The sequence below is a fragment of the Ustilago hordei genome (assembly GCF_900519145.1).
Source record: "Ustilago hordei strain Uho2 genome assembly, contig: UHO2_contig_02, whole genome shotgun sequence".
NCBI classification, from domain to species: domain Eukaryota; kingdom Fungi; phylum Basidiomycota; class Ustilaginomycetes; order Ustilaginales; family Ustilaginaceae; genus Ustilago; species Ustilago hordei.
The window spans coordinates 1,647,598-1,674,807 of NW_024545252.1; the positions used below are offsets into that span (position 1 = coordinate 1,647,598).

A 27,210-nucleotide genomic window follows, 5' to 3' on the forward strand; every position below is an offset into this window, starting at 1 on the left:
AATATCTCCTTCCCACATAGATTGTCAGCTCCTAAAGCGTTCCTTTCGCGTTTGCAATGTCACACTTCTCACACATGGACTGCACTCGTAACAGGCTGTGTTGTTTGGTATGTTTGTGAGGTTACGACAGAGCAAATTTGCATTTTGTACACGAGAAAGGGTATTGAAGTGCAAGTAAGCCTCTAGTGGTAGTTTGCCCTACGAAGCCCGTTCTCCCAGGCATCGTCCCTGATCAACTCAGCCGCTCTCTCAGCAACCATCAAAATCGTCAACATAGGGTTGATCGTTGGCAGTGTTGGCAGCACGCTTGCATCGCAAACCCTGACACCTTTCAATCCGACAATCCTCAAATCCTTCTCGTCCACCACCACACTTGCATCCTTGCCGTTTCCACCGTGCTGCTGCGAAGGAGTGCCCATCCTGCAAGTTCCTGCAGGATGGTAAACAGTGTGAGCAACTTTTCTTGCGTACTCTCCGATATCTTTGTCCGACTGAATCGCTGGTCCAGGTGCAACCTCCTTGACGAGGTGCTCCTTGAAAGGACTCTGTTCAGCAATCTTCCTCGCCCATTTCACACCTTCGATGAGGATACGCTCATCGTAGTGGTCCTTGTCTTTGAAGTATTTGAAATCGAGCAGAGGCTTGTCTTTGGGGTTGGCAGAGGCGAGAGAGACTTTGCCGCGCGCTTGAGATCGGCAGATGTTGGGAGTCATACAGATGGCGTGTTTCGGTCGCTCATAGCCAACACGTTCGGTGTTATCGGCGAAAGGGACTTGGTAGATGTGGAACATGAGATCGGGACCGGGGTGTGGGTTGGGTTCAGCATCGCTAGGAAGGACTCGGAGGAAGAGACCGGCGTCAGAGGACATGACGGTCTCAGGGGGAGTGTCGCGGGTTTCCCACATAACGATAGATTCGGGGTGGTCGGTGAGGTTCTCGCCTACTCCGGGAATGTCGTGCTTGCATGGCAGGCCCAATGCCTCAAGGTCTTTGCGGGAGCCGATACCAGAGTGGAGAAGCAAGCGAGGAGTGTCAATGGCACCGGCGCATAGGATGACTTCGCGACGAGCAGTGAGGGTCTTGCTAAGACCATGCTTGGTGGTGACTTTGACACCAGTGATCTTGCTTGAGTCCTCAGGGGAGCATTCGAGCTGGTTTGCCCACGTCTCGAGGAAGAGGTGCAAGTTGTGACGCTTGTAAGGACCGTGTGGCATGATAGGGTGGAGATAAGCGACGGAAGCACTGCTTCGCTGACCAGAGTATGGGTCGTAAGCAATGTCAAAGAATCCGACTGCCTTCTGGAAGCCTCCGCGGTGGACAATGTGAGCGTTGAGGTCCTCAAGCACAGGTGCGCCAGTGGCGCGAGACGAAGCGAGCACCCAGTCACGAGCAACCTGGTTACGCTGCTGCGGCGCGACAGGTACAATGTTCATCTTGAGACGGTCACCGTAAGGCTGCACCGTGCTGGCAGACCACGAAGGGCAAGCATAGTTGTTGGCCCAGTCATCGAGGTCCTCGTTGAAAGGTCGGAAAGAGATGAGTGTGTTGTGCGAAGAGCAACCGCCAAGGACACGCGCACGCGAGTGACGGATGAACGAGTTGCCTCGAGGCTGAGGCACGGTGGGGTAATCATAATCGAGGTCGGAACCAAGCATCTCGAGCCAGCGCTTGAGGTCGAGAACCATGTCGTTACCGACATCGGTAGGACCGCCCTCGATGATAGCTACTGAGACGTTGTGGTCCTCAGTGAGGCGGTTGGCAAGGACAGCGCCAGCGGTACCACCACCGACAATGACATAGTCGAATTCGGTGTTGCCGCCAGGAAGGAGGTGCGAAGCGAGTGACGCAAGACGCTCACGAGCTGAAGGGCCTGACGAGGAAGAGGGCGTGGGATTGGGGTTGGCAGGCTTCTTCTCGACCGTCTGACCGTGGACAGGGTCCGTGTCGGGTCTTGCTGGGTTAGGCTTGGGTGCCATTTTGATCGAAAGATGGAGCGGTCAAGGCAACAAGCAGTATGTCCAAGTAGCTCGAAGGGTATACGATTCGTGGGAACGGGAAGGTGTTTGACGTCGTGGATGAAAAGATGGACAGCGCGAAGGCAAAGGACACTGTCTACTTATACTATCAACAGCAGCGACGCACTCGAACGCTCAGGTGGGCTGAAACCATCCACAGTAAGCTGATCTCTTGAAGCAAATGCACCGCGTGCAGGGTACGGTCGCTACTCTTGATCTTCTCACACAGCGGAAGGGTTCAGCCGCGGATCGTGCGCCCCTACTCCAAGCGAACGGTGTCGGGCTTGCTTTTCTTTTCTTTTTTTCCCCCTTTTTTTTTTTTTTTTTTTTTTTTTAATTTTTTTAATTTTTTTAATTTACCCCTACACTCGCACAGATCGCAGCAAAGTACATCTTATCGAGGCTGTCGAGTTGAGCCGGATTTGTCGTTTGCAGTACCATCGAACCGACATCGTCTGAGTTGAGCGTCGGGCACGCAGCTTCTTGCAGCAATGACGAGCTCAAGAATGATTTTTTTCTTCTTTTGTTCGCCCAAACACAAGGGCTCCGATATACTCCTCAAGTGCCTCGCTGCTGCACGTTCGGAGGATTTTAGCCAAAAATTTGTTGGTGTTGGTGTGGACCCTCACTCTCCACACCCTCTTCAAGATAACCCGCGGCTGAATAGCATAAGCATTTCGTTGTTAAGGTGTTCAACACTGCGCCGCGGGACAACTCGACTCGATACAAAGGATCTCTCTTCCCTTCGTTGCGATCTGACTCGATCTGTTCTTAGGTGCTGTACAATCATCACAGCGTCACTCGCAAGAGGAATCTGGTATGCTGCATGTGTATTGTAGTTTTGCAAGGTGGGTATGATGGTTTTGAGGCAAGTACAAGGCTGTCATCGGCGGTGTCGTCCTGGGTCGCGGATCTTTCATTATCCAGCATCTGAGTACCCTTCGTTGTTTAACGGAGGACGGCTGGTAGGTGTGATGCGCCGTGTACCACCGCCCAGCTCTGTACCGAGCCCCTGGGTCGCATCGAGTCCAGTGCTGGACCCACCAAGTTGCATCGGTCCACGCATTGAATCCACCGTCGCTTTGACAGAACTGATGCTGAATCCGTTGAACAGCTTTGCACCTGCGTTCGAACCATTTGGACCTTCGTCATTACCATCAAATGACTGCACCGTCACACCTGGCAACTCAATCTGCTCGTCCTCTTTGCTGGTGTCTATGTCCTGCTCCCCTCGCAGCCATCCAAGCTGGAAGGCGCGCATCCCAGGAGCAGTACTCGGTGCGAGGATCACCTCGGGCGTGCCCTCACCTCCATTGCGGCGCTCTTCTTTGCCTTCGTCCGATCCTGTGCCACCTTCGCCCCAGACTCGTGGTTGATGGGACTCGATGTGACTCCCTGTATCACGCAGATCTGCAAGCGCCTTCATCAGGTCATCGGCCAGTGTGTCGCGGTTTGGCGGATCTTCTCGGATTGGCTCCCATCCTACTGGCGGACTGCCTGGAGGAGAGATCAAGAAGTTCTTGTCTGTCGTCGGGACTGCCAGTGTCTCTGGCTCTGCTGTCGGATCTGTCACTGGGCCAAAGATTGCTCGCAAAATCGTGCCATCGTCTTCATCCGACGCTCTCTCGACGCCTTGCACGTCGCTGTCCTCAAACGGTAGCACCAAGCGGTCCAACCCATCCTTGGCCATTGCAGCACCATCCGAGTCCTCGAAGATCACCACTGCGTGCCCTACAGAAGGTAACGGTATCCACCGCACCATGGGTCCGTACGTGTTGAGCAATGACAGTAACAAAGAGCAGATGTGTGGAATGAAGAACTCGACTGGAAAGTTCGATAAGATGAGCGTGTTGGTTGCGGCCGACTGATGTCCTGGGTTGATGCTAATCGAGGGGAGGTCACCGCCTACAAGAGAAGGTGTCTCCGCCTCGTCCAAGTCGGGCCATTGCATGACGCTTTTCAAATATGCGAGATTGCGCTGTTGAGATAGCGAGATTGCAGAGTGCGGGGAACAGGTGAGGTCAGCAAGAGCACGACTTGATGGACGGCTGCTTTAGTAGGGTCGGTAGCGCGAATCGGGGGTTTGGAAATCGGCTCTCACCCTGCCAGTCTCGCTTAGCTCTTGGTCTTCGTCGCCCTCGACGTCGTCAAAAGCCGCTTCGTCTTGGTCGTCGTCAGCGTCGTCGCCTAGTAGCATGCCAGATGCACTTGTGCCGAACGGTGCAAAGCCAGCAAAGGGATGCCCGCCGTCAGCCTCCACTGGTCCAGATGGATGTAGCGAAGCACAGTGGGATAGCACTTCGAAGAGCTGATCGAGAGAAGCACTGTCCGGCGTGAAGATGTACATTTCGACGAACTCTCCGTCTTCATCCTCGTCGTCGCCCATCTGAGCTGTGGCTGCGTTGGGAGACAGGTCAAGCTGGCAATACAGACAGCCGTGGAAGTCACTTGTTGATGTTGATGACGACGAAGCACCGTTCTGAACTGTGGATAGGAGAAAGCTCGGACGAGTACGCGTGAGGGCATGCAATGCTACATTCGAGTAGCCAAGCCGAAAGCCAGTGCCGGTCTTGGGTGAGAGGAAGCCAACCTCACGTTCTGTCAGCCACAGTTCACCTAATGACTGAAATACTTCTGCTGCTTCATCTTCCCCGTCGTTATCATCTCCATTGGCTTCCAACATCTCAGTCGAGCTGGTCTTGAGTTGCTCAAAGCATGCAGGCCGTGATGATGGGGATGGAGTGATATAGATGCTTGTCCGAGTCAAGTGTAGGCGGAGCACTGGTGGAATTTCGTTGAATGATTCTGGCGTGCTTTGCTGTAGCTGTGCCAGCTGTTCTTCCGAGACGTGAGCTGGTGGTGCTGTGATCTCTTCCAGACCAGCCATATTGGTGAATCAGCTTGATTATGGAAAGGTGTGGTGGTGGTGGTGGGGACGATGATGGGGACATAGTGAGGTGTTGTATTGCCGTGCACGGATCCTGCTGAATGGATGTGTGTGTGCGTGTGTGTGCATCTCGGAAAAGTGGAGATTTCTTTGGTCCCTGAACGCGAAGAAGACGCGGTCCGTCCAACCTGAATTATCTAAGCATAACAGAGCAATCAATTTTTTTTTACAGCTGCAATTGAAGTCGGCCGAACAGCTGGCTGCACGTGTGAGGCAATTTTTTGTTATTATTTTTTGGTCTGGCAGTGCGAAAAAGACTCACTAAATGCCCGAGACTTGATTTGAGTGCTTGCACAACGCGGAATCGCAAACAGCGCTGGCTTTCTGTACGGGACAGAGCAGAGGTCAGGGAAGGTTTCAGTTCAGCAAAACACTCGAAATCTCGAAAAGTGGGTGTGAGAGCCCGTGTGAGAACCAACGAAGCCTGGTGACCGTCAGTCAGTCAGTCAGTCAATCAATCAGCCAGTCAGTCAGTTGAAGGTTGTCGTCGCCATCAGAATCAGAACACCTTCTTTACGCCTCCATCCAGCAAGATCATCATCAACCTCTTCACATATCGACACAATGGGAAACTCCTCTAACCCCGCTCACAAGGCCGGCGTGGCCCGTACTGGTGTGTATTCATCACCTATCGACGTATAAGCATACCAACAGCGGAAGCAGCAGCATCATTACCGGCAGCAATAGCTGTAGCAGTTTTCAGTCGCCTCAATAGCAGTCAGCAACACCAGCAAATCGCACTTATTCAGCATTTCTTCGACTATCGCTCTCGACTTCGTACACTTTGGCATGACCTATCGACACGTTGAAAATATTGCGACAGCACAACAGACATGAATTCTGATTGCACGACGGACAGCTGGACAGTTTTATGGGACACATTTCGCAACATGCACTCACGACGTGATTGTCGCTCGGCTAGCTCGATGCGCAGATGATCTTTCCCGAGGCGTCTCAGTCTTTCGAGTAGTCGTCAGTGGAGGAGTTGCTTGGAGGTGTGTTAGTTGAAAAGTTGACCTAATCCAGGAACACATCTGCCATCTGCATCCAGCGTCGACGAAGGGTGATCATGAACGGTGTTGTAAGAGGAGCTTGGTCTTGAGTGTCAATCCTGCTCCACACTCTTGGTGTCGGCTCAAGGCAAAGTGGACGCACATTGTGTTCGGCAGACAGGTAGATGGCAGCATCAGCAACATAAACCAACTATGGTAAGGACAACACCTGGTCGTGCATCTGGTCTTGTTGTCTAAGCGTGCATCGCACCCGTTGCATTGTTGCTTTCGCAATGGAGGGAGTTCACCGACAGCCGGGTCTGGCTCCGTCTTCAATGTTGTTCAACTTTCGCCCTTAGGCAGTCACGTTCTCTGCTAGGTTGTCAATCTTCTCTTCGTCCACATCCGCCAACCACCAGGAACGCACTACATTCTCCGCCCACTTCGCAGCTCGCATCACAATTACATCTCTCAACCAATTGCTGCCTCGAGCGACTAAATCACTGCCATCTGCTAAACTGCTGCTGCTTCGTATGCTTTCGTCCAGCGACTCGAACTCCTCAGAACCACATTGCTGACCCATATCCTTTCCATTGCTTGTTTGTTCGCTCTCTCAGGTCTCGTCTGGGGCGTCAACCGCGGTTACCAGACCGAGCGCCGTGTTCTCGCTCCCCGCCCTTCCAACCGTAAGGGTCGTGAGGGCGAGCGCGTCAAGGTCATCCGCTCCGTCGTCCGTGAGGTTGCCGGCTTCGCTCCTTACGAGCGTCGCGCCATGGAGCTCATCCGTAACTCCAAGGACAAGCGTGCCCGCAAGTTCATCAAGCGCCGTGTCGGTACCCTCCGTCGTGCCAAGAACAAGATGGAGACCCTCACCAACGTTATTGCCGAGCAGCGTCGTGCTGGTCACTAAATCAATCCCGACGTTTGTTTTAGTTTCTTGACCGCATTTCAACCTTTGATATCTCGCCATCGCTTGTACCATCATCACCACACGCACACATATATGCATGCAGAATGCACACACATTTCGGTAGTTGATAGCAACTTAAACAACCACAAAAAAGTTTCCCTTCACACCTTGTCACCCTGGTGAAGCCATCGTGATGGGGATCGAATCTATTCACGCATTTCCAAGATACACTCATTGCCTGGGCTTGTCTGTGTAACGATGTCGGAATTCTTGTGACAACTGAGCATTCGTAGTCGAGCTGACAGCTGATTTAGAATCAGCGAGTTGAAGCAGCTGAGACGACGACGCCGAAATGGGCTTTTCATTACTCAGTCAGCCAGCTCAGGTCACGCTTGGTTCTGAATGAGTTGAAGTTAGATACACCACTCAGGAGGCCACGGTCAGACACTCCTTTCGCTGATGCTCTATGTAAAAAGGCTTGAATTTTCATAAGGAGGTGACGACTAAGCTAAGGGCATATATACATATTCTCGGCACCTGACCATGCTCCCTATGTCGAGTCATGCCCATGTGCCACGTACCTTCTTTCATAAGTGTTGTCATATCAACACATTCCTTGCATACCATGGTGTCAATCCTCGTGCATAGGCTGCGTTAGCTCCCACTAGCTTCGCATTCTGCTTGTCCTGCTCATCGCCTGATGCCTTCCCGATTCCCCGATCCTGTGTGCTCCTATTTAATACATCACGCGTTGGCGATGCTGATGCATCTTCAACTCCCCCCCTCAACGGCATATCCAATCCTATCATTCTTGATATCCTTGTTGTGTTGAGTCCCTTGAGAGGTTTCGTGAGTATGTCAGCCACATTGTTGGCTGTTCCGACGAACTCGATTGATATGTCACCATCTTGCACATGATCCCTAACAAAGTAGTATCTGGTATCAATGTGTTTGAGTTTCCAGTGTTTGGCTGGATCTTTACTGACTTGTATGCACCCCTGGCTATCAGTGCGCAGCGTTGGCTTGACTCCGAATACTCCTAGATCCCTGAGTAAATGTGAGAAGAAGAGTGCTTCTCTTGCTGCTTCGGAGGCTGCGACCAGTTCTGCTTCCACTGCCGATAATGCCACGCATTTCTGTACATGTGATTTCCAACTAACCGGACATCCATACACATATGTGATTGCTCCGGACGTACTCCTACGCCCATTTGTAGGGTCAGAAGCCCAATTTGCATCGGTATACGTAACCACCGGTTGGTCTGCGTGACTCCTGTGCACTCCTCCTAAATTTAAGCAGTAATCGCTCGTCTGGTTCAGATACTTTAACAAGTGTATCGCAGCACTCCAAGCACTGTCGATCGGTTCTGACATATATCGTGCCAAAGCTCCTACTGCGAATGAGATGTCTGGTCTCACTGTGTTGGACACCCATAAAAGTTGCCCCACTAGCTCTTGATATCGTTTGGCCTGATCTGGGTTGCACTTGTTTCCTCCAGCGACTCCTGTTACACTCCGCATTGGTATCCAGGTTCGTTCACTTGTTCTTTCTAGCCACTTACTTACCATGCTTTTAATGTATGCACTTAGGTCGAGTGTGATCCTACCTTGTCTCCTCTCTCGAGTGATTTTGATTCCAAGAAATTCTCCTACAGGTCTGTTGTCCTCTGTTCCCCACTTGTCCATGATCTCGGCTTTGGTACGGTCGACCTCCCTTCTGCACGGCGATGCGATCAGCATGTCATCCACATATGCCATGATGACTGTGAGTTGGTCGCCCGCTCCCCTTGAGTAAAGGCATGGGGTGCTCGGCATGCAGTGGAAGCTGATACTTTGGAGGTGGGTATCCAGCTCGATGTTCCATTCCCGACCTGATTGCTTTAGACCATAGAGCCCTTTTATGAGTTTCAATACCTTTCCTGGAGGTACCCTGGTTCCTACTGGTGGCTTTAGGTAGACATCATGACGCAGGCTTGAATTGAGGTAAGCCTGTTTGACGTCGATGGAATCGATCTCCCAGTCCCGTACGGCTGCGATGGCCAGCACTCCCCTTATTGCCTGGATGGGTGCCACTGGCGCAAATATTTCTGTGTAGTCTAAGCCCTCTCTCTGGGTAAACCCTCGCGCTACCAATCTTGCTTTGTACTTTGTGGGGACCAGGTTTGCATCAGTCTTGATCTTGAGCACCCATCGTGTGTCGACTGTGTTCATGCCCCGCAGTAGGTCGGTCGTTTCCCACGTTCCCATCGCTTCAAGCCCATCCAATTCCTTGCGCATTGCTTCTTCCCAGAACCTCTTATCCTTTCCAGCCAGCACCTCGTGAACAGTTGGGTTCAGGCTGTCCTTTCCTTCCTTGACCTTGGCTGCCGTCAACCCGAAGTAACTCTTCTTTACCCAGGTCTCCGGGTTGCGCATGTTTCTAGCTGGCCTCCAGTTCGGCCATGGGCCCCTTTTCTCGGATGGCACCGGTGCATACTCTTCCCTCTCCTTTGTCGTTCTCCCTTCCTCTGGTATCCCGTTAGGGTTCTCATCGTCACAGTGTGGCCCTCCGAGTCCCTCCTCTTCGAGGGTTAGTTCCATGTCCACGTGTTCTTCCAAAGGCTCTCGCTCTCTCTCATCAAATAGGTTCTCCTCTGTGTATCCCAGATCATCAAGGTCCTCTTCAATGGTTGGGACTGGTGGGGGTCGGATACTCATTGGTCGCCATTCTGATCGGTCTGACCAACACTGTGTCTCCATGAACCTCGCCGAGTTGCTCCAGAAAATGTTCGGAGAGTAATCAGGGCTATAGAATAGCCATCCCTTTCTTTCCAAGCTATACCCTATGAATATGGCTGCAACCGCTCGCTGGTCCAGCTTCTTGTTGTTTCGCTTAGCTTTTGGAATATTCACCCAAGCTAGGCACCCGAATACACGCATGAGGCGGATGAATCATTTTGGTGATCTCTTGAACATGAGCTGATATGGAAACTCTCTGTCAACGTTGGGGGTAAGGTTGATCTTGAATGCTGCTGCTCGTATGGCATGCGGCCAAAAGCTCTTTGGTAAACTCCTTTGCATCAACAGTGTTCGCATCTTTTCACCCAGGCTCCTGTTCATCCGTTCTACTCGTCCGTTTTGCCTACTGTTGTAACCGACAGTAGTTTGCCATTCTATGCCCTTTTCTAGTGACCATTCCAATGCTTCATTGCTCTTCCATTCAGTTCCTTGATCAGATCGGATTGCTTTCAGCTTTCTGCCTGTCTGTGTCTCTAGGAACGAAACTGTTCTTTTGAGTTGTGTGAATGCGTGGCTCTTTCGTAAGAGTGGTTGTGCATGCACATACTTGCTATGGTCGTCAACCAGCACCAATGTGCACGTGTATTCTGTCACGCGGGATGAGTCTATGATCAGATCGATGTGGATGAGATCTAGGGGCCCTGCGGCTGTTTCGCCACTGCCTCGCCCCATCCGGGCGGCCGTACTTTTGGACCGTATACACTGCTCACATATCAGAGCTGTATCTGGATCCAATGCTGCTACAGGTTCGCCTTTCAATTTATCAACAATCGCTCTGGACTTGTCTCGACCTGGATGTCCTAAACGTTCATGCCAGAGCTGTCTTGTGGAGATCTTTGGTCTCCGATTGGCCAGCTCGAACTCTTCATCAACCCCCTCAAACAGCGGTGTTGATGTAGTCATTGCGCTTTGTCGCCATGTGTCGCCTCGGAACTCTAGTAGTCCACGCTCGCGATCTTTCGCTATTTTCAATAGCATACCATTTGCTAGGTGTATTTGCCCGCCTGTAGAGTCTAAAGTCACACGTGCTCCCTCATCTGTCAGTGAGTTGGTTGACAACAGGTTAATATTGAGTCTTTTAACATACAACACATTTTGGAGGTAAACGTCTCCACGTTCTGTTGCTATGTTGATATCTCCCACAGCAGTTGCCTCCAGCACTTCGCTTCCAGTGGTATACATGCGCTTTCTGCAATTTCTTGGATGGATGAGCATGCTGTGGTCATTAACCATGTGGTAGCTCGCTCCCGAATCCAAGATCCAACATGTGGTTCCTTCTGACTTTGGGAGCTGCCGCCAACTCGGGGTGAAAGAGCACCAGACCTCCTAGTTGGTCTTGGTGAGGGGGGAATTTTCGGGGATGGCTACCGAAGCATCACATTTGTTGGCACCATGTCCATATCGCTTGCATACCCAGCAACGAATCCTCTTTGATTTGGTTTTCGTACTGCCCGTGTCCGACTCAGTGTCTTCGGCCTGCTCTTCGTTTCCCTCAGCGATTCTAGCGCTTGCTTGACATGGGTCCACTTTCTGACCGGGTACACTCTCTATTGCAGATTGGCATGTAGTCAACGCCGTTGCTAGAGCATCGAAGCTGACCTGGTGAACCGTGGCGACTGTCTCCTTGTAGACCGGGTGTCGAATCGTGCACCTCTGGAGCGCAGAATATAGTGCATCATTACTAAATGGGGCACCTAGGAGGCTAGTTTCCATCTGTATGACCCTGATCTCTTTGATTAGCTTACGGGCATCAGCATGAAACATCTTTGTCTCATTGAGCTCGGCAAGTAATGCTATCCGTCGCGAGGCTCTGGCTGCCTCGCTGGTAAGACTCCTTTCGATCTTCTTCCAAGCTTGATGGCAGGTCAGGTGGTTCTTGCTGATGTCGAGTAGGAGGTAAAGGACGTTGTACTCTCCTTCGGTGTCTAAGGTGCTTCGTAGGACACCCACTAGGGCGTTGTCAAAAGTTCTGTTCCATTTCAGGTGGTTTCTATCGTACGTGCCCTCTAAGTGTCGTGTGGCATGAGGGACTACTCGGAGGTTGGCCTTGATGAGTGTGCTCCAACTATAGTAGTTGCGTGACGTGAGCTTGGGAACCGTCTCTAAGATTTTGGCCAAGGTGTGGTAATCGTATCGGTCGTCATCGTCGTCCGATTCTGATCCTCCTTCATCCTCATTGTCAAAATACTCGGTTTCGTTACCGTCAGTGGCCTCTTCGTCGATTTGTACTCGTTGTGGCGTTTTACCTTTTCTTGTCCTCTTGGCTGCTTCACCCGTGCTGGCTTGGCGGTCGTTATCTCCCGCCATATTTGAATGTCGTGGGTTCGAGCCCCATGTTGGGAGCCAGTTGAAGTTAGATACACCACTCAGGAGGCCACGGTCAGACACTCCTTTTGCTGATGCTCTATGTAAAAAGGCTTGAATTTTCATAAGGAGGTGATGACTAAGCTAAGGGCATATATACATATTCTCGGCACCTGACCATGCTCCCTATGTCGAGTCATGCCCATGTGCCACGTACCTTCTTTCATAAGTGTTGTCATATCAACACATTCCTTGCATACCATGGTGTCAATCCTCGTGCATAGGCTGCGTTAGCTCCCACTAGCTTCGCATTCTGCTTGTCCTGCTCATCGCCTGATGCCTTCCCGATTCCCCGATCCTGTGTGCTCCTATTTAATACATCACGCGTTGGCGATGCCGATGCATCTTCAACTGAATGTGGTCACATCGCTTGAAGCGTTAACAATGTTGAATGATTGATGATGTGAATAAAAGTACAACAAATGCAAAAAAAGAGTCCATTGTTTTACGAGCGAAGAATCACTCTTGAGTTTCCTCCGTTTCCTTCTTTGCCTCCATTTTCTCCTCTCGAGGAGTAGCAACCTTTGGACTGGGAGTCGCAGCGACAGGGCTCGCAAGTGGACTTGACCTGTTCGGCACGGCCGCTCCTACCGGCGCTTGACCGATCGCGCCCAGCCCAGCCAAACCTCCCAATCGGCCTCCTGCGCCGAAAGCAGCGAATCCTGCATCCCTGTTAACACCACCGCCATTGTTCGATGGTGACCCTTGTGCTGGTGTCGAGCCTGCTAGGTCTTGCAGCGAAAACTTAGTTCGTATTGACGAGACACCGGGAAGTGTGGGAGCCGACCATATATCTCCTCCTCCAGTGCCCCCCGCATTGGCAGGAGAAGCACTGCCTAGAGGCGGAGACGAGGTGATTCCCCAGCTCGAATTGGAGTTCGGGGCAGACCACGTGTCGCTCGCGCCAAAAATTGACTGCATCGTGCTTGTGCTAAACGGAGGCAGCCCAACACCGGCTGTTGCATTCGGATGGGCGCCTGAAGAAGAAGAAGTACCGCCAAGACCGCTAGAGTAGCCCGGGGCAGGACCAAAGTTGTCCAAGCTCGGATCGTAGTCCAGCAGTCCAAACTTCGATGAAGCTCCGAAAGGCGGTGCAGAGAGATCGTCAGATCCCGATCCAACCGGATGGCTTTGGCTGTGGAGACCCATCGCGGCAAATCGAGGAGATGCACCTGCAAAGGATGATGTGTTGACGCCGGATGAGGCGCCGTCGATGCCTTGTGGAAGCAACGGTGAGTGCCGCGCGAACGGACTTGCCGTCCCGGACGCTCCCAGAGACGAGAACAGGTTTGAGCCAACGCCTGAGGGCAGTGCATTGAGGTCCGACCCAAGAGGAAGATTGAGGACATTGTTACTGCCACTGGCCGACCCCGGAGCTGCGAAGTTAGCTGAGGCCAGCGCGGGTGAGCTGGACTTTGTGGCAAGCGAGGATGTACCTGCACCACCTGTGCCAGCGTTGGGCAGGTGACGTGCGAGTGGGAAAGCGAAGCGCGAGGAAGATGTTGGGGAGTGTTCGACCGAGGCAACGCCAGGCGGAGGCGACTGGGTTGCAACGACCGCGTGAGCGGGCAAAGGAACGGAACTTGTCGTCGTCGTCGTCGTGGAAGCAGGCACCTTCGCTCCCGAAAAAGACGGGTTCTTGCTGATCACGGGCGAAGCATGATTCGACCCGGTCGAGGGCACAAACTCCGGGTTAGCCGGATTCAGCGCCGTCGATGTGGAAGACGACTGCATCACCTGTTGTGGCGGATTGTACGATATCTGTGGCAGTGGGAGACTGGATCTCCTCCTGGCATCGATCGATGAGTCGTAAGGGTCGAAGCCGAGTGTTGGGTCATAGAGATCGTCCTGACTGGCTTCAGACGCACCAAATGGGAATTGCGAACCTTGTTGTTGCAGCTGGCCATAGAAGGAATCGAGCGAGCCGTAAGGCGCTTGGCCGCCATATGCACCGATGGCGGCTGGATCCTGCATGCCAGCGGGCATGTACCCTTGTCCTGGTGGCAGCATAGCTCCTTGTCCACCTGAGGTGTAACCAGTACCAGCCATGGCATCAAAGCTCTGCGTCTGTTGATTATGGTTTTGGCCTCGACGGAAACCCTTACCAAAGCTCTGCATGAATCCTCGCGAAGCGCCTGCAAACCCTGTGTTACTGCTGTTGTTGCCGCCAGGTCCACCAAATTGACCAGCAGGACCTGAGACGGCACGATTGCCAAAGTTGACTGCCTTGGCTCCTCTGCCCCCCTGATGAGGCTTGCCTTTTCCACCTGATGCGTTGGCAGTGGCATGCGGGCCGCTCGCGTGACGGTGTCCTCCACGTTGGGAAGCTCCGGCGGCGGGACCGCCTCGTCGAGAAGCCACAGGTCGATTAAGCGTCTCTTTGGCCTGTTCCTTGACCTTTTCGATCTCAGCTCGCACTGAAGCGAGCTTGTCGTCCCGCAGCTCATCCCTTTCTGCTTCTAAGGACTTAGCCGTCGCTTCCAACGATCGCAGCTCCTTCTCGAGCGCTGCAATAGTTGCTTCATCCTTGTCCCATTCGGCCTGTGTCGCTGCTTCTTCAGCTTCCACTTCTTTCCGCAATGCCTCGACGTCAGCCTCAAGCTTGGCGTCCTGCTCCTCCCATTCGTGCTGTTCCTTCTCTGTGACCTCGGCTTGCTCGTGAATCTCCTTGGTGTGAATGGTGGTTTGCTTGATGAGCTCCTGCAGCGCAAGCACCTTCTGCCGGCTGCGGTGGTCGACGGCACTCATACGGTCCATGCTTCGCTTGACAGCGTCAATTTCGTGTCGAAGACCTGCCTCTTGTTTTGAGGACTCTTTCCTTGCCCTCTTCATATCGGCAATCAAAGAAGCTTTCAAAGCTTCGCTGGCATCGAGCTCGGATTGAAGGACTGCGAGACGCCGCGGGGCAGGCCCGACGGCAGCGAGCTCGGGTATGGGAGCGGCGAGACGACTGAGTGGTGAGGGGGAAGCGGATCGGATGGTGGGAGGGGAATCGGTGGACCGCGAGGAGTCGCGCTCGGCTCGAGTGCGCAACGAGGCACGAAAGATATCGTGTGCACCATCCTGACCACCCTTGACGAGGAACTGGATATCATAGTCAGATTCGGGCTCGAGTGCAAAGATGACGACGATTGCCTCATGTGAGCCACGCTCACCCATCAAGACGTGCGACCAGTCGTGACCATTGACAGTGACTGAAACACGGTCCTTGAAGACGCTTGTGACGTGATGACGTGCGTCGGGTGCTCCTTCATAGTCAGAATCAGAGGCGTCAGAAGCAGAACCAGCTTCGTCTTCCACGGCCGTTGCTCCATCGTCAGAGGGCCAGGCTTCGTCGTCGTTGGCCGAATTGTGAGCGGAGTCGGATGGTGCTGAGCTATGCGAGCTTCTCCTAGGCTGAGCTGCGACAGTGGGAGGCGCGCGAAGACGAATTTTGGTGACTTTGCGGTTGAGACTGCGGGTTGCAACAAGACCCTCTGTGAGCTTGGAGATGGGGTTCTCTGGAGCATTGCTTGCGTTGGACGCATTACGATCAGAAGATGGAGCAGATGCCCCTGCTGATGGCGATGCCCTGGATGACTTTGATGCTGCCGCTGCGGTTGCCGACGTCGGTGAAGGTGACACAGCGGTGGCTCTAGCAGAAGTACGGTTTGGCGAGGAGCTGCGATTGTTGCTGTTGCCTGAGCGCGGTTTGACACGCTTGCGCAGCTGCGAGTTAACCACTTCTAGTGGGATAGCACTGAGAGGCGGAGGGCGAATGGACCATAGCAGCGAGACAGAGACGGGAGTAAGATCGAGAAGCTCTATACGATACGGATGGTGTTGGTTATTCAATGCCCGTGGGCGTGCTTTTGGACTTTGTCGTCCTGGTGTCGACGATGAGGCCAGCGCTGAGGATGAGGTTGATACTGCCATTGCTACTGTTGCTGGTGATGCTGTCGTGGAGAGAGGATGCGATGGCGCCGGACTCATAGCTTCGGGCAACGGTGGCCCATCGCTGGGCCGAGAGGCCGCGGCGGGCATCTAGCTTGTTGGCAGGGCGCTGGTCTATCCCTCTAGACCCAAACGCCCGAACTGAAAGGCGGAGTTGCCTCGTTTGACTTGGCAACAGTGTCTCGCAGGTGTTGAGGGAGAGGCACCTGGCTATCTCTACGGTCGTGGCTGCATTCGGCAATCGACGACAGAAGGCTCTATTCGATGGTGAGCGCGAGCAAGCAGACGATGCGATCGACGGAGATGCCGGGGTAATATGGATGCTTCAAGCCGCTTGCGAAAGAGGTGAGGAGGTGAGACGTTAGGCCAAGGCTTTGATGGTGTTGTCGAAGTGTGGCTAAGAGGTAGCCACCAGCAAAGGGTTGCTTTGGACGAACGGACAGTTGATTCCGAAAATCTCAAATTCCAGAGAGTTGCAACAAGCGAAGCAGCTGAGCATCAAAAGAAAACACACACCAAAAAGGCTCAGCCGTGGCTTCTCTTCGCGCTTCTCTTTCTGACACCAGCTTGTTGAAGTTTGAAGACGTTTGGTCCCGATAACTGGCGATCGGGGAGAGTCCGAGTACGATGTCACTACTACTTTAGGGCAGAAACATGTATACTCGATTGACTAATGAACGTGGTGAGAACCTAGTGTTCTCAGCTTGATATATATACATTTGTGAGGCTCATACCTAACGTGGGAGTATGCTATCTCATGACCCAGCTTGACAACGAGCGGGACTGTGTCGTATCCGATCTCTAGTCAGATCAGCTCCGCTTGATTCATGATCAGATCTGCTTTCCCGATTACGTTCTAGATCGATCTTGCCCGATCCTTCGTCACTTTGACTTCCTGCTGTAGGTCAAAACATTCATTTCCATGTTTTTAACTGTAGCTCTAACATTTGTTTTCTGAAAAAAGGAAATTTTAAAAAATAAAAAAAAAAAAAAAAAAAAAGAAGAAATAAAAAAAGTCTCAGCGCAGTCGAGACTCACAATTTTTTCGGGGGTTGCGAAGAAAGTACAAAAGCTTCTTAGAGCTCCGAGCTGTATCTTCCTTCTCTTCTTCATCGTTTAACAAAGTATCTGGATATCCCCTCATAGAGTCCTCCTCGCCATCTATTATCCTCCTTCGGGAAGAGAACTGGAGAGAAGCCAGTCGGATGCCTACGCCGTGTCAGTCCTGAAAAGGTCTGTGGGCGATGGTCTCTGGCTGGTAGGATTCTAATAAGGATATACCTAGACCAACGGTGCATCTTTGGCTGACTTGCCGGGTTGTCCTCTTGTAGGCACCCTCATTCTCCATGGCGATGGCTCAGTCACCTAATGCCCCTACATTTCCTCTTCCTCTTAGTCTCCTTTCCATAGTTTGTAGCGTATGGTTGCGATCAAGGCGTTGCTAGAGCTTGTTGAAGTTTAGTCCCGATAACTGGCGATCGGGTCGAGTCTGACTACGATGTCACTGCTAGTTATAGACAGAAACAAATATACTCGATTGACTAAGTGAACATGGCGAGAGCCTAGCGCTCCCAGCTTGATATATATACATATGGGTGGCACATGCCGAATGTGGGAGTTGCTATAGTTAATGATCCAGCCTGACAACGAGCGGGACTTGAGACCGGTTATCCTCGATCTCTGATTGAGTCGGTCCTCTGACCGGATCGGCCCTGCCTGATCTCCGATCAGATCGGCTTCGCGTCGTCCTTTGGCGTCACACTGGATCGTCATCTTCAGCAGAGCTGACCGAGCGCTGTGTTAGTCGTCGGCTCGCATCTCGTTTTTACTGCCCTTCCTGCACCTAGTCTTGAACGAATTGTTTTGAAAAGCAACACCGTGACGTTGCCGTCTCTATCTACGTGATCATCCCTTTGGCCGACGAGACAATCTTGGCTGTTGTCGAGCAATCCAAGGGTGTGCTCTGAGCATTACGGGTCATTGTTTCCAAGCCGGAACCCTTGTTGCTCTTCAGAACCTGCGGTTTCAGATCGAAAGAAGAAGAAAATGTGGAAAGTGTCGGTGTAACAGATAACACTCTCCCGAACTGTCGATCGGGTCACCACTTTGCGATCCACGATGAAGGTTCTGCATCAAGTCAAATGACAACGCCCCTGAACGCTAATACGAATGGATGGCTTTCTAGCCTCGATTTCCGATAGGCTGGTCAAGCGAGCCTTGCCGATGCGATAATCCCCCTTGTCGGCTCCTCGGCTTTGTCAAGAACGGTTTGCTTCCCTCCAACTCCGAAGAATGCAGGGAAAGCTGCAGTCTTTAGGATGGCATCGAAAGAGGCTCGACCTGCTTCTTTTTGTGTCACTTTTTTTTACGCTCATTTTTACCCGGAAAGACAGCACGGGCCAATGCTGCGATTTTTGAAATGTCAAAGGTTCAACCGGCAGACGTCGTACAACACACACACACACGACATCATTGCTTGACTGTAGATCGGGTTGCTCTTTCTAGTTGCCAACAGTAGAACGCAGCTTTCAAATATCTTAGCATCTGCTCGGTCCCTTCGTTTGTGAGGTGAAAATCTCAAAAGGTCGTGCTGAGATGTGAGCCATCTGAAAAAAGCAGCAAGCCGCGAGGCCTTGTGAGCAACTCGGTCGGACCCTGAATGACGAGCGGCTTTTGTGTCGGAGTGCTGTAGACAACAGAAGCCACCTTAAGCGCGCACACAAGGAAGAGCGGAAGCCTCGCACCGAAAGACGCTGGGACGAGCGAAGTGTCATGGTCTCCCCCGCACTTTCCTTCGTCCTTCGTCCAACGGGATGAGTTTGTCATCCCTAAGGTCTGGTCTGTGCTCGATTACAGGCTAGGACCCACACTTTATGCTTGCTACAATGTTCGCCCTGCAGCCCTGGAGTGGGCTTCCTTTTCGTGTGTTTCCCCGGCCCAAGAATGCGACACAAGAACACACTCCCACCTTCAAGGTAGCTGCTTTTGCGCAAAGCCAGCTGAGTGTAGACCTCCCCGGGCATGTCGCTCGACACTCGGCGGTTGAATATAATAAGAGACCATCACAGCCTCCTCCAGCACCTCAACGCGCCTTGCTGTTGTTCCATCCCACCAAATATTCGCGACCCCACGTAGCAGCTTCTTGGCCCTCATCCTGATCATCTCAACCTTTCGACGCACTCATCGGCAATGTCGTTCAGCCAGCACCAGACACGCGACGGCGTCGTCCTCCCTCATGTCCTCAACAAAGCCCCGAAGGGTACCAAGGCTCATGTCATCTGCCTTGGCTACCTTCAAGCCGATGCCGGTTGGTTCAAGCGCGGAGGCAACACCTCAACCATGAGCAACCCAAAGGGACCCGCTGAGCCCGAACGTCGAGACCTCATTATGTATTCTGTCCTCATCGAACATCCCACCGAGGGCCTCATTCTGTGGGAGACTGGTTGCGGTAAGAACTACCCGGGTAAGTTTTGATCGCTTCTTCCAGTCTAGACGCCTTCCTGCTGATTCTGATGACGCCTCTTGCCTCCGTGCAATATCTTTCCTCTCACAACAGAGGTCTGGGGCGCCCCCCTCAATGACATCTTCGCCAGAAGCAGGTATGAGCCCGAACATGAGCTCGAGGCCGCGATCGTCAAGACAGGTAACAACATCAAGGACGTCAAGCAGGTCATCATCGGCCATCTCCACTTAGACCATGCCGGAGGTCTTGAGCACTTCCGCAAGACCGACGTCCCCATCTGGGTACATGAAAGGGAGCTTAAGAGTGCCTTATTCAGCGTAGCTACAAAGGCAGACGCTGGAGTGTACTTAAGCTGGTACCTAAGCCTAGATGAGCTTAATTGGAAGACGTTCGATGATCGCACAATCGATTTTGCTCAAGGGATCACTCTGCACCATCTTCCCGGTCACACCGATGGTCTGATCGGTATGCAGATCAATCTGGAGAACGACGGCACGTTCCTCTTTGTCAGCAACCATGCCCACGTCATGGAGAACTACAAACCTGGTATCCCGCAAGGTTGGCTGGCTAGAGACCATCCGGCATGGTTCAACTCGAACCAAAGGTTGCAACGATTGGAGAAGACGACTGGCGGGTTGGTCGTTCCAGGGCATGATTTGGAGACTGTAACGCCACTGCTCGGTCGTGTCCTGTCCTAAGCCGCCGAGATGGATGCTGATAGTTCATTTGCCGCTGTTTTCATACCTTAGTCTATGTCCTTGTTCGAATCTATGGCATCATTGCTCCTGTTGATTATTCAGAACGTGATAGCGTGTTTACTAACATTTTGACATTTTCTTTCGTTGACAGACAGAGATATGCAATGAGACCATCAGCTTCCAGCTGTCCCTGTTGCCTCCATGACGAGGCGAACTTGGAACCCGTCGTCTCAGAGTAACGGCGTCGGGGTAAGTCTCTGTCGAACAATTGACAAGTGAGACGTGTCCGTCGAGCAACGGACTTCACGTTCGAGAGTGGGCGTCTTGATCACCGCGAGCTGCTCGCACGTCAGCTCGGAAAGCTGTGGAGAGTGATGCCAGGAGTACACGTATGTACACGATTCTCGGGTCTGCGTTTGCGATAATACTGCCGTTCTTGTGTCGAAGAAGCAGGAGGGCATCCTCGACCTCAGAGACGCTGTCGTTTCAAAGCTTTGTTAGCCCCGATGCGTTACTTTCGTCTTGGGCAAGAATCGACCCTGCTGTTCCCAGCGGTCCTGTTCACAGGAGGCCGCTTGGACAGTTGAGAGTTGCACTGTCAAGCGAATACGACTCCGTTCAACCTCAGGCCTGCAGATGCTCGGGAAGTCGCTGGTTCTCACAAGATCTCACAGGCCATTCACGAACAAACTATCACTATTGCAATGCTACTATCGATTGTACAAACCAGACTGAAGAAAGTCGACTAGCTTCGAGGTCTTGACTCGGCACCACTATCATCGACCTTGATCTTCTTCAGATCATTGACAAAGCTAAGACCCCACCAGCTAGCTGTGTGCTTCTTGACGTATCTGCTGAGCTTTTCGAAGTTCTCCCTCCTCACGTTGGTTGGCATTGTAAGAGCCTCGTAAATGGCATCCGACACAGCGAAGGCGTCCCAAGGATTGCAGATGAGCGAACCATTCAAAGACTGGGCAGCACCAGCAAACTCGGAGAGGATCATGACACCTGCTCGTTCTTGCTGACATGCAATGTACTCGTAAGAGACGAGGTTCATACCATCACGAGTCGAGGTGACGAGACATGCATCACTGATAGCGTACAGCGCACAGAGCTCGTCGAAGCTGACCGATCGGTGGAGGAAGTGGATGGGCATGGATTCGACAGTACCGAAGCGCCCGTTGATGCGGCCAACTGCCTCGTTGACTGTGGCGCGCAAGTTCTGATACTCTTCGACATCTTGTCGCGACGGTACGGCGACTTGGACGAGGACGACCTTGCCAACCCACTCAGGGTGATCCTGCAAAAATGTCTCGAGGGCATGAAGCTTCTGAGGAACACCCTTGATGTAGTCGAGTCGATCAACACCAACAATGATCTTGACGCCCTCAAAGCGCCTTTGTAAGCTTTTAATTCGCTCTTTGACGCTGTCGCGCTCGAGTCCCTCTTCGAATTGGTTGGGCTCGATACCAATCGGGTACGTTCCTACGTGAACGTAACGACCCTCGAACTCGGCACCGTTGGGCATAGTGGGAAGACCGAGAATTCGTGTGCAGGACGAAAGGAAGTGTCGGGCGTAATCGTAGGTGTGGAATCCGATGAGGTCGCAGTGCAAGATACCAAGGAGAATTTCTCGTCGAACTGGAAGGATACGGTAGATCTCTGAAGATGGGAAGGGAGTGTGGAGGAAGAAGCCAATCTTGATAGAGCCTCGACCGCTGGAGCCATCGCTGGTGCCGAGACCACGGCCAGTTGCAGTTGTGCTGCGTGCGGCATCACCTCGACCAGTGTAGTCATCTTTGTTGTCCTCGGGTGGTGTACTGGGTCGAGCGCCTCGGATAGAGTCGTATCGATCTGTTGCAGGTGCTGCAAGTGGGTCATCATCCTGGAGTTGGAGCGTACCATCAACACCATGACCAACATGCTCGAGCTCACGTTGTGATGTTGGACCCTGCTGCTCACTTCCCTCGATAAGCGTCCTGAGCATGAGTGGCAGAAGCATAAGGTGGTAATCCTGCACCCAGACCATATCACCCTGTCGTACAATGCTGCGGATCTTCTCGGCAAAACGCAAGTTGGCCTCTCGATAAGCAAGCCAGTTGGTCTCGTCAAAGTTCATCTCTCCGGGATGGTAGTGGAAGAGGGGCCAGAGGATCGAGTTGGAGAAGCCATTGTAGTGACGGTCTGCGATCTCGTCTGAGATCCACACGGGCTGACAGCTGTATTCTTCGCGGAGACGCTTCTCGATGTACTCTTCGTCCTTGGGAGGAACCGAAAGACCGGGCCATCCAATCCAGGTGAAGTTCATGGACTTTTTGCATCCTGAAAGCGCTGAGACGAGACCGCCTGAAGACAGGGAGAAGGTGTAGCCGCCTGGAACGGAAGGGTCGACCTTGATTGTGACGGGAAGACGGTTGGAGACAACGATGAGACTGGCGCCTTCAACCTGTGGTGCGGCTTTGCAGAGGCCCTCGATTGAATTTTGCTGAGCAGCGGTGACAGGATCGCTCTTGGGCGAAGTTGCCTGCTGCTGTGTCGAAGACGAGGCCATTATTGCTTAGCTTGTATGGGCAGCTGAAAAATTCCGCGTGGTAAAAGCTTGACCCAAAAGGAGGTCGGATGAGCCGAGTCGAGTCGGGAGTGTCTACGATGTTAGATGGTGGTGATGGATGAGGGCGATGTGTGCGGAAAGTCTGATGGAATTGGGGGGTGTGACTGTTTTCGCTGAGTCGTAGTCGAGCAGTGAGATATCGATGCTGCAGATTGAGATGTCAGTGTGACTAATATCGCATCATGGCTTGACAATAGGCTTGACGCGAAGCTGCGCGGCGCTACGTTAATTTTGGCACAGCAGAAACCAGCGGCGTGATGAATCAACGAGAACTTTCTTCTGTCCCACACTTTCCAGCACAGCCAAACAGAGCTGCCTTATCGCTCGAGCCATTCATTCCGTATATCCTTCTGTTACTTGGCACTTGTTCTGAATCAGGCTTCTCATGAACATTTCAAACCGTCAAACTTACCGTTCGGCAGCACGGACTCTCTTCCAGCAAGTTTCATCTCACTCTCTGCTATTCTAAGTGCGATGACATTCTGTCTGATGTGATCAATTCACATGAAGCCCTTTCAACGATGTTACAGTCCGTGGTTGAACAAGCCAAAAGTGTGTGTGTGAGAGAGAGAGGGAGAGAGAGAGAAAGAGAAAGAGAGAGAGAGAGAGGTGGCCGTTAACTTATTGGCCAGTGTTGAACATGCAGTGCGTGGAATTCCCTTTAACCTCGGAAGAACTTGTTCTCGACAAACGGCATCTTGGCCACTTGGGCATCACGCAGCTTCTTTCGGATCTCGACCTTGAGCTTGGTGCCTTTCTTGTGCTGACCATTCTCCACCAATGCCATCGCGATGTTCTTGCCGAGCGTTGGGCTTGGGATACCGGATGTGACACGACCGACCACCTTGCCTTCAGGCGAGAAGATCTCGGCACCCTCTCGAGCAATGCCTCCTTCGACAAAGAGACCAACACGTCGACGGGGTGGTCCCTCCCTGAGCTCCTTGAGCACACGCTCTGCTCCCAAGAAGTCAGCGTCCGCTCGTCGATCCTTGCCAACACACCATGCGAGCGCGGCCTCAATCGGGCTGACCGTTGCATCCAGATCGTGTCCGTAGAGACACATACCAGCTTCGAGACGCAAGCTGTCTCGTGCTGCCAATCCGGCAAGCTGTACCTCACCGTCTGCCAACAATGCTTCGGCAACCTGCTCTGTCGATGCGGGAGGAATCGAGATTTCGAACCCATCCTCACCTGTGTAACCGGCTCGAGCGACGTGGCATTCGACCTGCTGGCTATTGATGTTTAGGGGCACAAATGCGCTCTTGCCGAAGGTGAGTGTGTTGAGGTCAAAGCTACCCGCCAGCTTCTCGAGCACCTTGGCAGCGGTGGGACCCTGAAGAGCGAGCAGTCCCCAACCGTCCATGACTTCGTGATGCACCTGGTCGCCCTTCCACGCATCGAGGTGCTTCTTGAACCAGGCCAGATCCTCTGTACGGCAACCTGCGTTGGTGACCACGTAGAAGCTGCCGTCAGAGTGCTTGGTGATGATCAAGTCATCCAGAATCCCACCTTGCTCGGAGAGGAGGACCGAGAGCGTCGAGCTGAAAGCGGGCATAGAAGTGAGCGAAGCCGGTGTAAGGTGCTGAAGGAACTTGAGCGCTCCAGGGCCCTTGAATCTGTGCTGAACCATGTGACCCACATCGAAGAGGCCTGCGTGAGTTCGGACATGGTGGTGCGATGCTACTTGACCAACTTCGCCGTAGGTGAGAGGCATGAGATAGCCGCCGAAAGGTACCATCTTGCCGCCGTTCTTGACATGAAAATTGTACAAGCCCGTCTTGGAGTGCGAGTCGGTGAGAGGAGTCGTCGGAGAGCTCATAGCTTCGCTCTTGGCATCAGCGGCACGCATAGAGGTGGAGTGAAGTTGTCGCATGCTGCTGACGCTCAGCGAGTCTTGCGCAGCACGGGCAGCGAGGTGACGAGGAAGTTGCTGCCATGAAGAAGCGACACCACTGCGAGAAGCCGTCCTAAGGACCGACGAGACGGCTGATACGGGACGTGATGCCATCATCTTCGCAAGTCCAGATAGTTCGATGACCAGGTTGATTCTTGGATGATGGAGGCGAAGAAGGAGATAGTTAACTTCGCGGTCAAGCTGAAGCCTTGGTGTGGTCGAATGAAGTCAGCGTATAAGTTATGCCACACACATGCACAGCAGCATTCGAAAGTGGCAAGCAGAAGCTCCTCTCAAATCGCACTCCCATGCAGGTTTGAGACCAGTCGTGGAGGCCCGCTTGCCTTTCTTCCAGTGTCCACTTGACCGACACACCAAAAGGAAGCGGACAAGACGGCTTGACTCGAAACCCGGGGCAAATTAAGACGCAGATCAGAGCGAGAACAAAAGAAAGGGTCTTGTGGAAAACCAGTCCAATCATGCTCGATTACCTTTAGAGGCAGGTCCAATTCCCTTTAGAGGAAGGTCAAGCGATCCTCTTATCGACAGCCAACCAAGGCCACATGCTCTTTCCTATCATCAAAGAAAAGAAAAGAAAAGAAAAGAAAAGAAAAGATGACGACTTGCCTGCACTTCCCTCCTCAAGAGCTCAGCGACGATTGTCTGCCTCAGACCAAGCACAATGACTCTGTGTCAAGATGCTGTGAGAGCCTCACAGACCCGGCCGACTCTAAGCTGTTTTCGGCTTGACGAGTCTCGCTTCCCTGAACAGAGAAATGTCCGAATTCCGATAAAACGCTGTAACTACAGTAATTTTCGTTGCATTTCTGATCTGCCGCAGGCTGATGAGAAGAGAGAAGAAAGTGTCCATCTGCAACCATGCGAAAATTTTCGGCAAATCAGCAAGAAGTTGCGCACAGCTCTCTCGTGCCTCTTCTTCTGGCGACCCACCCCTTATACCTAGTCATCAAAACATTGCCAACGCTTTGCTCGTCAACTTAGAGCGAGCTAGGCTGTATCAGTACAACCGAACATGCCTCATAAGAGAGCAAAGCACTCCGATCGAGTGGCCAAGCGCTTCTCGATCGGCAAGGATTTGGCTCCCAGCTCCGATGACGGCTTCTTCTCCGAGATGCCCAAGGGTGCCATGCGCATCTTGCAAGGCGGCAAAATGCAAGAAGCATATCGCGCAAAGCTTCAAGCAAAGAAGAAAGTCGAGCAGCATGCGCTCACCAAAGCAAAGGGCAAAGCGAAAGCCTCGGAGCAAGAGGCTGCAACTGAACTCACCATTCGACCAGGCGAGAAGATGCGCGATTTCAATGCTCGTGTAGAGCAAGCCATGGCTTCCGATATCCATGCCTCGTTCCGTTCTGCGTCTCGGTCAGCCATCAATGCTCGCAAGCGTGAACGCAGGAAGCTTCGCAAGGCTGGCATCGACCCAGACGCCGATCCGGAGGATGCTGAACAGGAGCAGTCGGCACGCAAGGCCAAAGCGGACAAAGCAGCAGCACTGGAAGCCAGCCAACCTTCCAAGCTCGATCTCAAACGACAACGACAGGCAATCCAGCAGACCGGCGAGATCAAGAACTTTGCCAAAGCCAGTCAGGTTAAGAAAGTCAACGACGTCGTACAAGCTCCCCCCACCCTTACACACGCGCCGCGTGGCGAGTCGGTACAAGCCAAGACGAGGAAGGCCAAGTTGATCGCCAAGATCACCGGCAACGACGAGGACGAAGCTGAACGCAAGGTCAAGCAGGCAGAAATGGCCCGTCATAAGGGTCGGGTACCTGAGAAGCTTGCTACTGCTACTGCTTCACCCGCTAACAGCAAGAAACGCAAGCTCGCTGCAGGTGCTGATCCTGTCCTAGAGCCTAGCATGGCTAGGCAACGCATCCTTGAAGAAGAGCGCCAGAAGGCCATCAAGGCTTACCGCCAGATCAAGGAGAAGAAGATCCAGGAGTCCGAATCCAAGCGAGCCAAGAAAGCTTAGCTTTCCTCATCTCCATCAGTGACCTCGTCCGCAGCATTTCAGCTCGTCTCGTTTCAACGCGTCCGGCTTCGTCCATGACACATTGTATTACCAGCATACCCGGATTTCTCGATGAATCCAATCAGCAGTCCAATAACAGTATCACGATCTCCAGCATCTACATCTGTACAACTAAATCAACATACCTAGTTCCCTCATCGCGCAAAGGTCGTTTCGGCACTTGCGCTACATCTATCGTATTGTGTCGTCCTGTGTTCTTTCCTTTCCGTATTCTCCTTCATTGCCTCCAAACCCCTCCCTTGCCTTCCCTATCGTTGCTACCCAGCTTCGACCCCGCTTGAATTCCTTATCCCAAAAGAAGAAGGCTCGCTCGCGAGCAATGCGTCTTTTGGCATAATAATCGAGCGAAGATCAACCGTCCTAAGGGACACCGAAGACTAGATACCTTCGGCGTGGGGGCCTTCTTTCGCTATCAGCCGAAGATGTTTTTTCAAACGTCAATGATGGACGATAGATAGTAGTTCGCTTACACTTCTGCTCCTCTTCTACTGCTCTTTCCTCTTGTTCTACCTCCACCTGAGCAGCCTAGAGGATTGTGTCGATATCAAGCCATAAG

General features: G+C 52.6%; 10 protein-coding genes across 10 annotated transcripts; 3 read left to right on the forward strand and 7 right to left on the reverse strand.

Moving 5' to 3' along the window:
- Positions 1-182: 182 nt before the first annotated feature.
- Positions 183-1,976, reverse strand: UHO2_01321 (uncharacterized protein; the record flags this gene model as incomplete). The annotated part of the gene is made up of 1 exon (XM_041553788.1): positions 183-1,976. The coding sequence occupies one exon, from the start codon at positions 1,974-1,976 to the stop codon at positions 183-185; it is 1,794 nt and encodes a 597-aa protein (XP_041409722.1).
- Positions 1,977-2,934: 958 nt separating this feature from the next.
- Positions 2,935-4,902, reverse strand: UHO2_01322 (uncharacterized protein; the record flags this gene model as incomplete). The annotated part of the gene is made up of 2 exons (XM_041553789.1): positions 2,935-3,993; positions 4,117-4,902. 2 exons carry the CDS (start codon positions 4,900-4,902, stop codon positions 2,935-2,937), a joined length of 1,845 nt encoding a protein of 614 aa, XP_041409723.1.
- Positions 4,903-5,526: 624 nt separating this feature from the next.
- On the forward strand, positions 5,527-6,864 carry UHO2_01323 (putative 60S ribosomal protein L36; the record flags this gene model as incomplete). Its single annotated transcript, XM_041553790.1, has 2 exons — positions 5,527-5,575; positions 6,572-6,864. 2 exons carry the CDS (start codon positions 5,527-5,529, stop codon positions 6,862-6,864), a joined length of 342 nt encoding a protein of 113 aa, XP_041409724.1.
- Positions 6,865-8,311: 1,447 nt separating this feature from the next.
- On the reverse strand, positions 8,312-9,560 carry UHO2_01324 (uncharacterized protein; the record flags this gene model as incomplete). The annotated part of the gene is made up of 2 exons (XM_041553791.1): positions 8,312-8,368; positions 8,430-9,560. The coding sequence occupies 2 exons, from the start codon at positions 9,558-9,560 to the stop codon at positions 8,312-8,314; spliced, it is 1,188 nt and encodes a 395-aa protein (XP_041409725.1).
- Positions 9,561-10,967: 1,407 nt separating this feature from the next.
- Positions 10,968-11,948, reverse strand: UHO2_01325 (uncharacterized protein; the record flags this gene model as incomplete). Its single annotated transcript, XM_041553792.1, has 1 exon — positions 10,968-11,948. One exon carries the CDS (start codon positions 11,946-11,948, stop codon positions 10,968-10,970), a length of 981 nt encoding a protein of 326 aa, XP_041409726.1.
- Positions 11,949-12,464: 516 nt separating this feature from the next.
- On the reverse strand, positions 12,465-16,028 carry UHO2_01326 (uncharacterized protein; the record flags this gene model as incomplete). Its single annotated transcript, XM_041553793.1, has 1 exon — positions 12,465-16,028. The coding sequence occupies one exon, from the start codon at positions 16,026-16,028 to the stop codon at positions 12,465-12,467; it is 3,564 nt and encodes a 1,187-aa protein (XP_041409727.1).
- Positions 16,029-19,127: 3,099 nt separating this feature from the next.
- UHO2_01327 (putative Zn-dependent hydrolases, including glyoxylases) lies at positions 19,128-20,099 on the forward strand (the record flags this gene model as incomplete). The annotated part of the gene is made up of 2 exons (XM_041553794.1): positions 19,128-19,401; positions 19,495-20,099. The coding sequence occupies 2 exons, from the start codon at positions 19,128-19,130 to the stop codon at positions 20,097-20,099; spliced, it is 879 nt and encodes a 292-aa protein (XP_041409728.1).
- Positions 20,100-20,844: 745 nt separating this feature from the next.
- Positions 20,845-22,650, reverse strand: UHO2_01328 (putative TPS1 - alpha,alpha-trehalose-phosphate synthase, 56 KD subunit; the record flags this gene model as incomplete). Its single annotated transcript, XM_041553795.1, has 1 exon — positions 20,845-22,650. One exon carries the CDS (start codon positions 22,648-22,650, stop codon positions 20,845-20,847), a length of 1,806 nt encoding a protein of 601 aa, XP_041409729.1.
- A 721-nt stretch (positions 22,651-23,371) lies between these two features.
- UHO2_01329 (putative GCV1 - glycine decarboxylase, subunit T, mitochondrial) lies at positions 23,372-24,721 on the reverse strand (the record flags this gene model as incomplete). Its single annotated transcript, XM_041553796.1, has 1 exon — positions 23,372-24,721. One exon carries the CDS (start codon positions 24,719-24,721, stop codon positions 23,372-23,374), a length of 1,350 nt encoding a protein of 449 aa, XP_041409730.1.
- A 916-nt stretch (positions 24,722-25,637) lies between these two features.
- On the forward strand, positions 25,638-26,594 carry UHO2_01330 (uncharacterized protein; the record flags this gene model as incomplete). The annotated part of the gene is made up of 1 exon (XM_041553797.1): positions 25,638-26,594. One exon carries the CDS (start codon positions 25,638-25,640, stop codon positions 26,592-26,594), a length of 957 nt encoding a protein of 318 aa, XP_041409731.1.
- Positions 26,595-27,210: the final 616 nt, after the last annotated feature.